Source organism: Trichosurus vulpecula, chromosome 4 (genome assembly GCF_011100635.1).
Source record: "Trichosurus vulpecula isolate mTriVul1 chromosome 4, mTriVul1.pri, whole genome shotgun sequence".
In the NCBI taxonomy this organism is placed as follows: Eukaryota; Metazoa; Chordata; class Mammalia; order Diprotodontia; family Phalangeridae; genus Trichosurus; species Trichosurus vulpecula.
In genome coordinates, this window is record NC_050576.1 from 63,265,874 (window position 1) to 63,279,718 (window position 13,845).

At 37.2% G+C, this 13,845-nt stretch overlaps 1 protein-coding gene across 1 annotated transcript in view; it reads left to right on the plus strand.

The window, feature by feature from the left end:
* Positions 1-13,845, plus strand: part of C4H1orf112 (chromosome 4 C1orf112 homolog) — a 68,068-nt gene that overhangs the window by 15,652 nt on the left and 38,571 nt on the right. Inside the window, exons 9-12 of the mRNA XM_036753468.1 lie at positions 1,493-1,557; positions 6,624-6,772; positions 7,625-7,754; positions 12,939-13,125. Of these exons, the coding sequence (XP_036609363.1) occupies positions 1,493-1,557; positions 6,624-6,772; positions 7,625-7,754; positions 12,939-13,125 (531 nt within the window). The remainder of the gene's footprint in view (positions 1-1,492; positions 1,558-6,623; positions 6,773-7,624; positions 7,755-12,938; positions 13,126-13,845) is intronic.

Below are 13,845 nucleotides of genomic sequence, written 5' to 3' on the forward strand. Positions count from 1 at the left end.
CAGCTTAGGTGGGGTCAGATTATTATGAATGATCATGAAAGCTGAGCACAGGAATTTCAATAATGCTGTAGGAAGTAGGAAAAAAATGTGGTTTATTGTGCAGGGGAGTGACATGGTGAGAGTGGTGTTTTAGGAATACCACTAGTTTCTGCATGCCATGTTGAAGGGTGGATGGGATGGGGAGAACTGCTCAGAGACTGTTTTGTTAATCTAGTTGTGAGGTATTAAGAGGTCTCAATTTAGGTTGGTAGCAGTGCAAATGAAGGGGTAAGTGTGACTTCAGAGTAGAAGTTATCATGGAAACCATGAGAAAAGATGAGAGAAATGGAATTGTGTGTATGTATACATATACGTATACACACAAATACTAACATACACACACATCCTCTCCCTTTGAGATCTCATCTTTGTGGGCATGAGAGTATGTGTGTTTTCTCCCTCAGATTTTTGTGTATATATATGCATATACATACATATATACATACATATATACATATTGCCAAGTTTTGTGGACCCCATTTCAACATGTCTTTCTCTATAGATAGGTGTGGATATATAGATAGATATGGAAACATATATTTGAGAGAGAGAGAGAGAGAGAGAGAGAGGGAGAGGGAGAGGGAGAGGGAGAGGGAGGAGGTGGGGTCCACAAAACGTATATCCATATCTGTCTGCCTGGGGAAAAATAGCAATGAATGGTGGAACTTTTGGGGGTCCTGTCACTTAGGAAGTATGGAAGGTAAAGAGGAGCTATAGCGAGAAGTGTCATTTTGTGCAGGAAATTGTTTTAGTGCTATTTGTTCATCTTGATTATTGTCTGTCTTGCTTTACTCTTTCTGTTACTCTTTCCTCATGAGCAAAGAATAACTGTTTGATAATTGATGCCAGTATACTTCCTTCTTATATTCTTTTTTGGAGCTGGAAACCTGTGAACACTTGCCAGAGAGTGTCACACAAAGTGTTCCGATTTAGCATTCTGGGCAGGCCACCACCCTGGATTGGTCTCTCTCCCCTAGTCTGTTGTTGTAGCTCTAGGGTCCCTGCAGTTTGTTGTTATCTCAGTTCCAGCAGCTGGGACCTTTGGGAGAAGATACTATATGGTTAGAAAAACTACTACCACTCAACCTAATATACTAAAGTCCCTCATGTCCCCACTTTGTTAGAAGTTTAACATTTAGAAAAATAATAATGATGACAACACCTAAAAAGTTGTCTGTAATTGTCATTATTCTATTTTTAGTTAATCTTTTTAGTCTGAGACGTAAATCTGTTATAATGTATTGAAATGGAAAAGCAATTCCTTATTTTGTATCTAATTAAGTATTCTCGTATCTTAGTCTTTTTTCTCTGGCTCTGTTTTTTATTCCTTATGCAGCAAATCTATGACTGAATTTTACTTCACATTTTGGTTTTTTAATGTATATGTTACTATCATTCATATGTATTAAATATGTAAGTATTGAAAATGAATAGGTTATTTTTTAAATTTTAGGAATTTCTTCCTTTTCTCTCTGATTCCTGCTGCACACTACATCAGCTTTATCTTCAGATACACAGGTAAGGCAGAGAAAATTCCATAGTTATTAAAATACCAATGTACCATTTGAAAATTGGGCCTCAGTTTCCTCATTTGTACAATGAGGGTATTAGACTTTGTGACCAGTAAGGTCCTTTTCATTTTTAATCTGATCCCATTATCCTAAAACTAGCCAGACATGTGTTTGGCTTCAAAACCACTATGCGTCATTTAAAATTAGCCACTGTAATATAATTTTTTTTCCTGTCATCCCTACAGTAAATTTCATTTGCTTAAAATAATGGGATTTGTAAGTTCCTCAATGGTTCTCTGTTGGATTTTACTAAGTCTGTCGCATTGAGTTCAATCATAGGCATGTGACGGGCCTTAATAAATAATATAATGCTGGTATGACCAAAATCAGAAATAGCATATAGTATTGCATACACAGTTAATATTTACAATTTGTGTCATAGTCTAGTAGTTTTTAATTTATCTTTAATGATGTTGTCAAGTGTTATGTTAGCCCCACTTAATAGAAGGAAAAATTAGATTATAGAGATATAAAGTTGTTTGCCGAAGAATTTATCATTGGTAACATCTGATAAGTAGAGTACTGAGTTTTGACAGCCTGTCCACTTGATAATCAAAATAACCAGGTCATGAAAAAAATAAATCAATTAACTGAAAAAAAAGTTTCAAATCAATTGTTTTTGTTGGGTAAGCAAAGCCCAGATTAGTAGAGCTGTGTTATCTAAAATTAGACATTTCCAGCTTTATTAATCTCAAGTATGCATTTGCTGATATTGTGATACAGTAGACTAACTTCTCCTCAGTACTGTCAGGCTCATCACAATTAAGACTTTTTTAAAAAGAGGCAATTAAGTTAAAAATCTGATTTCACGTAGATTTTTATTTAAAACACAATTTGTAATTACAGTAACCAAAAGTAAGATTCCATTTATATTGTAGTATATTTAGCATCTTTTACTTTACTCTTCTCCCTGCCTAGTCTTTATTCCACCTTTTTCTCTCATTTTCCATCCCCATTGTTTGCCCCTGTGGTTCCTTCCTATATCTCTAGAACGTTGGTTCAGGACAACATTATCCAAATAATGGTCTTTTTCAAAAGGGTCCCATATGATTCTCCCCTTGGCACCTGAGAATACTTACCTATACACATTCAAAATCCCACCTCTCACATTAGTTCCCTTCACATATCCCATCACTTGTCCTTGGACTAGTCCAAAAAGACATTGGTGAGTGAACTCACTTTTACTTCATTCTCAGTCTGCCATCCCAGGTGCCAGGGGCAATATTTTTTCCCTTAAAAAATTCAGTTGCATTCTTGTTCAGTAAAGTGCTCTCTTCCTAACTTCCCTTTCTATCAAGGACACCATTCTTCCCAACACCTAGGTTTGCAACCTTGCAGTCATCCTCAACTTTTTACTTACGTTTATCTCCTCCACATCAAGTTGCCAAGTTTTGTAGACCCTACCTCCTCACCATCTCTCATCTGTCCTTTTTCTTTCTACTCATACCACAGTCATCAAATTAAGTGTTCATCATCTCTTGCCTGGATAATTGCAGTAGCCTCCTAATTGGTTTCCATGCGTTTGGTCTTTTTCCTTTTCATCCTTCACACAGCTACCAAATTAATATTCTTTTTCGGGCTCATTATTCATGTCATGCTTCCTAACTGGTTATACCACAAAGCTCTTTCCAAGGCTTCCTACAATTCTCTCTATATACTCTTTCAGTGACCTCATAACCTCCTGTGAATTTGGTTATCCCTATGTTGATAACTCCCAGATATATCTCCTCTGAATTTCAATCCCGCATTACCAATTTTCTAAACATTTCAAATCTCACTTGTTCAAAACAACTCATAATATTTTTCCCAAAACCCTCATCTTATCCAAACTTACCTGTTTTATGTCAAAGGCACCACCATCTTTCCAATTTCCAGAGTTTGTTTTTGTTGTTGTTCAGTCATGTCTGTTTCTTTGTGACCCCATTTGGAGTTTTCTTGACAAAGATAATGCAGTGGTTTGTCATTTTCCGTCTCCAGCTTATTTTACAGATGAGGAAACTGAGGTAAACAGGGTTAAGTGATGTGCCTAGGGTCACACAGTATGTGTCCAAGACTGGATTTGAACTCAGAAAGATGAGTTTTCCTGACTCCACATCCAGTACTCTGTCCACTAGCTGCCCAGCATTTGTAGCCTCGGCTTTATCCTTGACTTTTCACTCTCTCGTACCACCTATGTAGACAACTGCCAAATCTTGCCATTTCTTCCTTTACAATTTCTCATGCTTCTAGCCCTTCTCTTTGCTCATAAAGATATATTAATTCAGGATCTTATCACTTTTTGCTAAATTATTGCTACAGCTTCCTAATTGGTCTTGCTGCCTCTAGTTTCTCTCCATTCCAGTTCATCCTACAGACTGCTCAAAGTAATTTTACTTGAGCACATGTCTAACTGTGATACTCCACCCCCTCCCACCTTGTCCTCACCCAACTCAGTAAACTTCGGTGACATTAGTTATTGGTGTTAGGATAAAATAAAACTTTTGTTTAGATTTTAAAGAGCCTTACAACCTAACTTCAACCTGAATGTCTAGCCTCACTAGTTATTATTCCCCTGTCCAGCACTTTGTGATCCAGCTAAACTGGACTTCTTTCTCTTTGTTACTCCCATGCTATACTCCTCCTGTATCCATGTTTCTCTACTGGTGATCCCTGGGCCTCCTTACCTCTGTCTCACTTCCTTTAAAGCATAGCTTAAGCACCATCAACTTACTGAAGTATTTCCTGATACCTCTTGTCTGCTAATGCCATTCCTTCCAAACTACCTTGTATTTCATCATCTTCCTGAAACCTTTGGTGCTTTTGATTGTGTTTCTTACCCTCCTCATTTTTGTTATCACTCATTTCCTGACTCTGCCCCTTTGATTTGATCGTGATTTCCTTGGCGTCTGGATCTCAGAGCATCTCAGCCTCCTTCCACCCTGGGCAATTCACGATTCATCAGCCTAGATCTGTTCCGCAGCTGACTTTTGAGTGGTCAGAACTGATCTCAGCTGGATGCCATCCTCTTTCTCTAAGTATTGGTTGAGTGCTTCACAGTCTCCCTCCCTTCCCCACCCCATCGCTAAATACACACTCTCTCTTCCTCCCTCTCCCTCTGTGTCTGTCTGTCTCTCTCTCTGTCTCTCTTTCTCTCTCTCCTGGTGACCTGTCCTACTTCCTTTGTTCTTAGTTTTATGCTCTAGTGCCTGCAATTCAGAGCCTGTTATTCCTGGCATTGCCAGTTCAGGGTTTCGCAGCACTGGTGCTTCCAGGTCGTAACCCCGCAGTAGGCTCCTGAATGGCTGTTGCCAGGCAGGCTGTCAAGTCCTGAGTGCACTTCCACAACCTGGAGCTGGGGATTCCTTGGCACTGGAAAGAGGGAGGGGTGACTACAGCGCAGGGGTTGATTTTGATGTAAGCCTATATTGTGTCCTTGGATTTGCTAGTGCAGACTTGATGCAGATGCTGTAGGAGGGGTGAGACAGGTGCTGAGTGAGCTCAGAGTTGGTGTCAGTTCCTTGATTTTTTTTTATAACTTTCTTTTGCATTCTGGATGTACTGGATCTTGGAGACAGCCTAAGTTGCTTTATCTTTGGTGTATAATTTCTGTTTTGAAGAGGTCTGAAAGGTCATGGGGATCAGAGAAAATATGTAGTCCACTATCTAATTAATCATGTGTCCTGGAAGTCCACAGTTTATTTATTTTATACGTATATAGATATATTAAAAATATAGATGTAAAATATATACATACATATATATATACACACACCTAGTACATACATGCATACATACATATGTGTGTATTTATTTGTATTTATTAACTTGATGTTTGTACTTTGTATATTTTTATGTGTACTTATTTCTCCCATTAGACTGTGATCTCCTTGTGAGTAGAGCTTGTTTCATTCTTTGTATTGTATCCCCAGTGCCAGCGCATAGGAAGTCACTTGATAAATACTTATTAGTTGATTGATGAGTCCTCAAGCATAAGTCTGACTACATCACAGTTATTTAAGAAGCAGCTTTGAGAGGTGTGTGTGTGTGTGTGTGTGTGTGTGATGTTTAGGATAAATACTAATTCCTCTGTTTAGCATTTAATGCCCTTCACAATCAGATTCTACTCTATGCTTCCAGGAAGATTGTACAGTATTCTTTTTACTGTGTATTGCAATGAAATGGGCCTGCTTGCTGCTTCTCATAAAGGACATTGCATCTCCTGCCTCACTGCCTTTGCACAGACCATCCCAATCACTATGAATTTATTCTGTATATATTCTACATTTACTTATCTGTGAATATGTTGTATCTTCTGCCCTCCTTTAGAATGTAAGCTCTTTGAGGGCAAGAATGGCTGGTACATAGTAGGCACTTAATAATTGATACCTAACCTTTACCTCCTAGTTTATCTTTAATATTATAGCATACTTTGTAAAGCTTTGAAATTCTCAAACTGATCATTCCATTAACTACAGTTTCAGCATTCTACTGTTACTGAAATACTTAACAAAAATAATTTTCATATGTTATTCATGGCTATTTAGTTCAAGGCTGATACTCTGGGTATTGTCAATATGTTTATCATTGTTACAAGGTGGTATAATATTGTACCAAATATTTATCTCAGAGATTAAGAAAGAAATATTCAAAGTGTTGGTCTTGATATTTAGTTTAGGAGTTACTTTTATTTTACTGCATTTCTTGGTCTAGACCTGCAATTTCATTGGTATGGGGAACTCCCTGTAAGAACATTCCCTCTACCAGTACAGAGAGCAAATTATAATTGTAGGGAGTTGCCCAGAGAACTGAGAGCAACTTGAGAAGGTGCTACAGCTCGAAGCAGGACCTAAGCCTAGGCTTCTCTAGTTCTGACACCAACTCTATTCTTGTCACCATATTACCTCAGGATAAAATTCTTAGATGATCTTAGCCACTAGGATTTTCCATATTGATTTAACTTATTTTGATGTCTATTGATGTAGAATTTGGTACTGCTTAGAGATCCCAAACAAACTTTTTTTTTTCCTTTTGTAGTAAATTTCCTCCAAGTCTGTATGCTACAGTGATTCCCAAGGCACAAGAGAAGGAAATATTAGGGGTATTTCTAGTGGCTCTGGATCCACTCATCAGTCAGCTTTTATCATTCCACCCTTTTGTGGAGGCAGTATTAGGAGAAAATTTAGGTAAGTTGCAAAGCGGAATTAATTTGAAGTGATATTTCCTACAGCATTGTTGTGATTATATCATTCTTCTATGAAAAACAGCTTAGTATTTTGCCCATTGTCTACCAAATAAAATATAAAAAATCTTGTGCACTGTTTAGCGTTCAGTTCCCTCCATGTTTTGACTCCCATATACTTTTCCGGCCTTGTATCATACCCTTCTTCATGTCTTCAGCATTCCATTCAAAGTGGCAATTCCTTATCCCTTGTTCACATTCTGCCCCCTCCAGTCCCAATGCCATTGTTCATGTTATCCCCATTACTGAAATGGGTTACTCTCCTCTCACTCCCTCCTGTCCCACCCTTGCCATCCCATTTTCCTCTTGTTGAAGGAGGAAGATATTTCATCTTTCATAAAGACTTTCTTTAAGCTCCTTTCTCCAGATGAGAATGATCTCTCTTCCTCAAATTTCTCAAAACACTTTTCCTGGACGTCTTATGCATTTGTTACTCTTTGAAAATAGACCTTGGTCATATCACCAGTGCCTAGTGCAGTGTCTGCATACATAGTGGCTACTTAGTAAATATTTCTTGGATTATATAAAATAATTCATTATATCTTGCTGTGCACAAAATGATATTTTTGTGTAGGTAATATATTATTTCCCATTTCTGCAACTCCTGATTCTCTTTCCCCCTGCATTTGTTACTGATTTAATTTAAAACACACACACTCCCACAGACACACACCCCAGTGCTCTAAAAAGTTACGTGTCTCAGTCACCAGAATTTAATTTTAATTTAAATAATGTGATTTGTATGTTTATAAATATGTATATCATGTTATTCTCTCATTTGTTTGTTACCTTTAAGATCTGTCTTCTGAGCTACAGCTTCCACAGTGTCTCCTTCTGGTTAATATAATGGACAAATTACCTTCTCAGCCTGAAAATGTACAGAGTCTTTGGTGTGAGAGAAGCCAGTGTTCTGAACGTAAACCCAGGTAACAAGAATGTTTTTACTAAATACAAAGCATTCTAGATGGACCTAATATAAACTCTCTGTTATTTGATATGGTACTCTCTAATCAAATACTCTTATCAGTAATGAGTTGCCTTTTTTCCATATATTGGTTACCAATTTTCAGAGAACTACAATATGATGACAATTTAACACTAAAATCATTGTCAACATGATTTAATCTTTTTAATTTGGAAATTAATTGGATGTTGTCCCTTATTTAAAATACTAGATCTCATATTTGATCTTTTAATTTGGGCATTTTCTTGAAGTGCAAAAATCCTAAATCTCTAAATAAATTTCTTTTTAAAAGTTTTGTTGATGCTTTTTGCTTTTATATTACAATTATTTCCAGATAGCCTCCTTATAACTTATCCCCACCTAGTGAGCTTTCCATTATAACAAAGAAAAACAAATTAGTGAAATCAACTGACCAGCTGACAGATTGACCATGTCTGATAGCATATAGGAAAAGAGGAGGTGAATTTCTTTATCTCTTCTCAGTGCCAAAATTTGTCATTTCAATTACACAGTATAGGCTTCATTTTAGTCGTTTTATTTGAATTGTTGTCATTGTGTATTTTGTTTTCCTGGTTCTGCATAGTTCACGTAGGTCTTTTCGTGTTTCTCTAAAAGTTCTAATGTTCATTTTCTCTTATAATAATATTGCATTATATGCATATACCACAAATTGTTCAGCCTTTCCATTTCTTCTGATAATACCTTAATAGTATATGCCTTTATTGCCTCATACTTACATTATTTTGGCCTCTTAATTGGCCTTTCTCTAAACTTTCTTTCCTAAACTCTTTGTAGCACAGGTACCAGATTAATCTTCCTAATGTACTACTTTCTTATTCTCCTGCTCAAAGACATTTATTTGTTACCTACTTTCTAAAGGACATAAATCCATAAACTTCAGCTTGGCACTTCAGTACTTCTCAAGTCTGGCCCCTAACCAGATTTATCTAATCCTGTTCTATGCAAACATGCCACATTGTCCCTGAATATCTATATCTATATATCTATACCTATATAGACACAGACACAGACACACACACACACACACACACACACACACACACACACATACATATATAGTGCAGCTCCCTCTGGGCTTTTGTTTATAACGTCCTCCAGTATTTATAAAGATATCACTATGTAAACTCATCCCTCTCAGATGAAATCTTCCATGAAGTTTAACTTAACAGTTCCAGCCTACATTGACTTCTCCCTCCCCAGAATACCCGTAGCACTTATGATTGCCTTTTTTATGTCTCATCATGCCTCTATGTGGACTCCAAGGATCTGTACTTGGTCCTCTCCTTTATTCTCTTGACATTCTGTCACTTCGTAACCTCATGAGTTCCCATGGGTTTAATTATCATCTCTACGCAGGTTTCTCTGAGATTTCCTTTGAGCCTCCTGTTGCATCTCTCCAGTTGTATTTTGAGTGTTTTGAACTGGATATATTGTGGGCATCTCAAACTCAACATGTTCAGAACAGAATTCATTATTTTCCTCTTATAATCCACTTCTCTTCCAAGCTTTCCAATTTCTGCAGCAGGCTCTACTGTGCTTCTAATCAACCAGGTTCAGAGCCTCAGCATTGTCCTCACTCTCACCCCACATAGTCAGTTGTGAAATCTTTTAATTTTTGCTTCCCCAACAAACCTTATATTCATTCTTTCCTTCCTCACTGCCCTATTTCATGCTTTTATAACCTCTACTTTTTTAATTAAATTTTTTTTGCTATAACCACAAATTGATTTTTCTCCCCCCTGCACCTCTCCTCATTATTAATAAAAAGAAGAAATAGAACAAATAACCATAGTCAAGCTAAACAAATTCCCGTCTTGTCTATGTCCAAAAAGTATGTGTCTTAGAGACTGTTATGTTTCTATAAAGAGGTGGGTACTTCTCTCATCACTTCTTGCCTGAAGTACTATTGAAATAGTATTTTAATTGGTCTACTTACCTCATCTTGTCCCACTATAATCATTCTTCCACTGTTTGCTAAAATAATTCTCTTAGAGCATAATTCTGACCTCATCATCATTACTCCCTATTTAATAAACTCTATTGGCTACCTGTTGCCCTTAGGAACAAATGTAAACTCCACCATTTAGTTTTAAAAAACCTTTACAACCTGGCATTACTTTCCTTCCCACATCCTGTGGTCAAGTTAGGTCAACAAGCATTTCTTAAACATGTACAGTGTGTCAGGATCTATGCTAAGCTTTTGGAATATTTTTTTTAAAAAGACAAAAGCAGTCCCTGCTTTCAAGGAGATCACAGTCAAATGGGGGGAAAGACATGCAGAAAACTATATAAAAACAAGTTATAGAAAGACAGGTTAAATGTTGACAATAATCTCAGAGGGAAGGTGCTAATATTAAGGAGGACCAGGAAGGGCTTCTTGCAGAAGGTGGGACTTTAGCTGAAACTTGAGGGGAACCAGAGAAGCCAGGAGGAGGAGCTAAAGAATGGAGGAGGTCCAGGAATGGAAGACAGCCTGTGAAAATGCATGAAGTCAGGAGATGAGTATTGTGGGCACAGAGCAGCAAGGAGGCCAGTGTCACTGGATCACCGAGTATGTGGAAGGAAGTAAGGCATAAAAGGACTAGAAAGGTTGGAAGGGACCAGGTGATGAAAAGCTTAAATAGTCAAACAGGATTTTATATTTGATCCTAGAAATAATAGGGATGGAGGGAGGAGGGAAAGAAGGAAGAAAGAGGAAACAGAAATAAAAGAAAGGATGTATTAAGTGCCTACTATGTGCTAGACACTATGCTAAGCACTTTGTAAATATTCTTATTTGATCTTTACCACAACTCTGGCAGATAGGTATTATTATGATCCCCATTTTATACTTGAGGAACCTGAGGCAGAGAGATTAAGTGACTTTCCCAGGGTCACACAGCTAATAAGTGTCTGAGGTGGTATTTGAGCTCAAGTCTTTCTGCCTCCAGGCTCAGTACTCTATACACTGTGCTACTTAGCTACCTCCACTTGCTTTATGGAGCCAATGAAATCTATTGAATAGGGGGTGGGGGGAAGGTGTGACATCTCAGACTTGTACTTTAAGTGCATATGTGGAGGATGGTATGCTCTGACTGGCTTTTTTCTTGTTCCCCATAAATGACACTCCGTTTCATGTGTTGATGTCTTTTCTGTGACACTTAACAGTTGTGTGACCCTGCACAAGTAACATAACCTATCTGCCTCAGTTTCCTCAACTGTAAAATGGGGATCATAATTCTGGTGATGAGCTTCTTCTTACATACTATCTAAGTTGATCAACAAATAATAAACATTGCCTTGTTTCCACAACAGTATCTAAATTTTTTTCCATCGTGAAAGAACCTGGCACAGTTTGTACGTTATTGCCATAGCTTTGAACTCAGTGATATTTCCTCATCCCAGTAAGTCATTAGAGTAGGACTTTTGTGCAGGAACTGCTAGTAATAGTTTACATATTTGTAGTATTTCATAATTACAAAGTACTTTGACATAGCATCATACCTGGAATCTTGGAGATCAAAATCATAACAGATAAAGAAACTGTGTTTAAGTGTACCTCTGATTATGCTACAGCCATAAACTCCAACGGCTCCTTATTGCCTCTAGGATAAAACTTAAATTCCTCTGTCAAGCTCCAATATATCCAGCTTCATTATACTTCTTCCCCCTTTCCACCTTCTACCATCCATCCAATCTGGCCTTCTCTCTGTTCTTCACACACTACCCAAGTCCTTACCTGTGCACCATCCCTCATGCACTCTTTCCTCATTCTGCCTCATAGTCTTTGCTGATCACCCACTCCCCATCAACTGCTAGTTCCCTTCCTCTTTAATGACTTTGTATTTAGCTACTTTGTATTTATTCTTTATATATTCATATGTGTACATGGTGTCTTTTTTGATAAAATGTAAACACCTTGGGAGTAAGAATAGTTTTCATTTTTGTGTATTTGTGCCTGACAGAGTATGCACTTAATAATTGGTCATTTGATTGACTCGTGTTTTGCACAGTCACATAGGTTGTTAATGTCAAAGCTACAGTTCAAACATAGGTGCTTTGACTCCAGATCCAGTGCTCGTTCACTGCATTGTGTTCTATCTCATTTCATCTCACTTAAATCCAGTTCACTTGCAAATCATGGCATGACTTTCCTGATGTCATGGTCCTCTTTGAGAATGAAGGACAAATAACAACAATCTTCACAGCAACCTCATGAGATAGTAGTACAAATATTACCCCATTTTACAGATGAGGAAACAAGGCTTTGAAGTTAAGTGACTCATTCAAGGTCATTCATCTAATGAATGGTAAAACTTCATCTCAAGCTTATTTTCTAATAGTTCATTGTTCTTTCTGTTCTATTACCATGTCTTTCATATCTACATAATCACAGACAGGCATGTGCAGGTGTCAGTTATTTTTTAAAATTCCAAACTTAAACACAAATAATACATCTCTACAATGAGAATTTATGTATGCATTGTGCAGTGAGAGGGGACTGCTCATGAAACTGAATTTGTTATTATAGCATGTCTTTCTTAAGTAGATGATAAATTCAGTTAACCATCAACATGTAGTTATCAATATGTACTTATCAAAACTGTCTAGCTCTCCTGTTATTCCTTCTGGGCTTTCTTCTGTTCATTCTCTTTCTCTCACACTCACCCTCTCACCCTATCTTCATCCTACTCTAACCTTAACCCACTTCCCTCTCCCCAGCTGAAAAGAAAATAAGAAGTGAAACTCTTGTAACATATACATAGTTAAGCAAAACAAATTCCCACATTGGTCATGTCCCCAAAATATATGCCTCAAACTGTATCTTTAGCCTGCCACCTCTCTGTCAGGAATTGGCAGCACATTTCATCAGTACTCTAGAATTGTGGAGTCATTACATTCATCAGAGCTCTTAAGTCTTTCACAGTTGTTTTTATTTTATATTGTTGTCATTGTATAAATAGTTCTCCAGTTCTCTCTTCACTCTTCATCACTTCTTGTAAGTCTTCCAAGGTGTCAATTATTTTTGTTCTATCTCTTAAGATATTTTTCTTGGCCTGTATAACTCTCATATGTGTTACTATTACGATTGTATGTTTGAGGATTGAGGTAACCAGATTGGCTTCAATGTTCTTGCTTTCTTCAGGATGCCTTTGCTTGAAGCCATTTTTTACAGTTTTGAGCAGTGTTCGGGGGAGCTCTCTTTACCTGTTAATTTGCCAGAAGTTATGAGCAAAGGACAAGCTGAAGTGGCTGTCACCTTGTATCAGTATGTCTGTGTCCACTTGTGCACCTTCATTGCTTCATTTCACCCATCGCTGTTCCCTGAACTGGTAAGTTGTGGCAAAATTTTGGGAAAAGTTTGAAAATCGTAATAGATATGACTCCTATTTTTCCACAGAAATTATGGAACATAGAAATTGGGGAGAAAAATTGTGGAGTAGATGGAAAGAATTTTTCTATATGGCCTTTTTGACAGTCATTCTTATCTTCTTTAACATTTTATTTTTCCTTCACCTTTATTTATATTCATCCTAGAAAATGGATATTAATGGTAATCCTATCTAGGTACATTTATTTGTTTAACATCTTTCTAGATGTAGGGATGAAAAGAGAAGTGGAGGGGAGGGAAAGGCATAGTGGATAGAGAGGTTTAAATCTATAATCCTACATGAGGAGAGAAAGAGCGTAATACTTAAAATTTTGTTCTCTGTTGGTTCATTTAAAAATGAATTGCATGTAAAATTTGGCCTTTTAGAAACCTTAAACGTAAAGGTATAATTTTTGAAATGAAGTCAAATTCAAGACCATGCTTGAAAAAAGACTCATTACCTATTGTTCCACATAGAGGAATCTTCACTTCCCGCATCCAAAAAAAAAAAAATACAGAATCTCCATCAGAATTTATTGGGAAAACAGTTGTTTTTGACAATACACTAGTGACGTGATGTCTGTTTTAAATTAAAGCAATGCCTGTAGGACCTATATAGAAAACCAGTAATATAGGAACAATGGTTGAATCACTGGATTAGCATACAACAAACATCAAACTG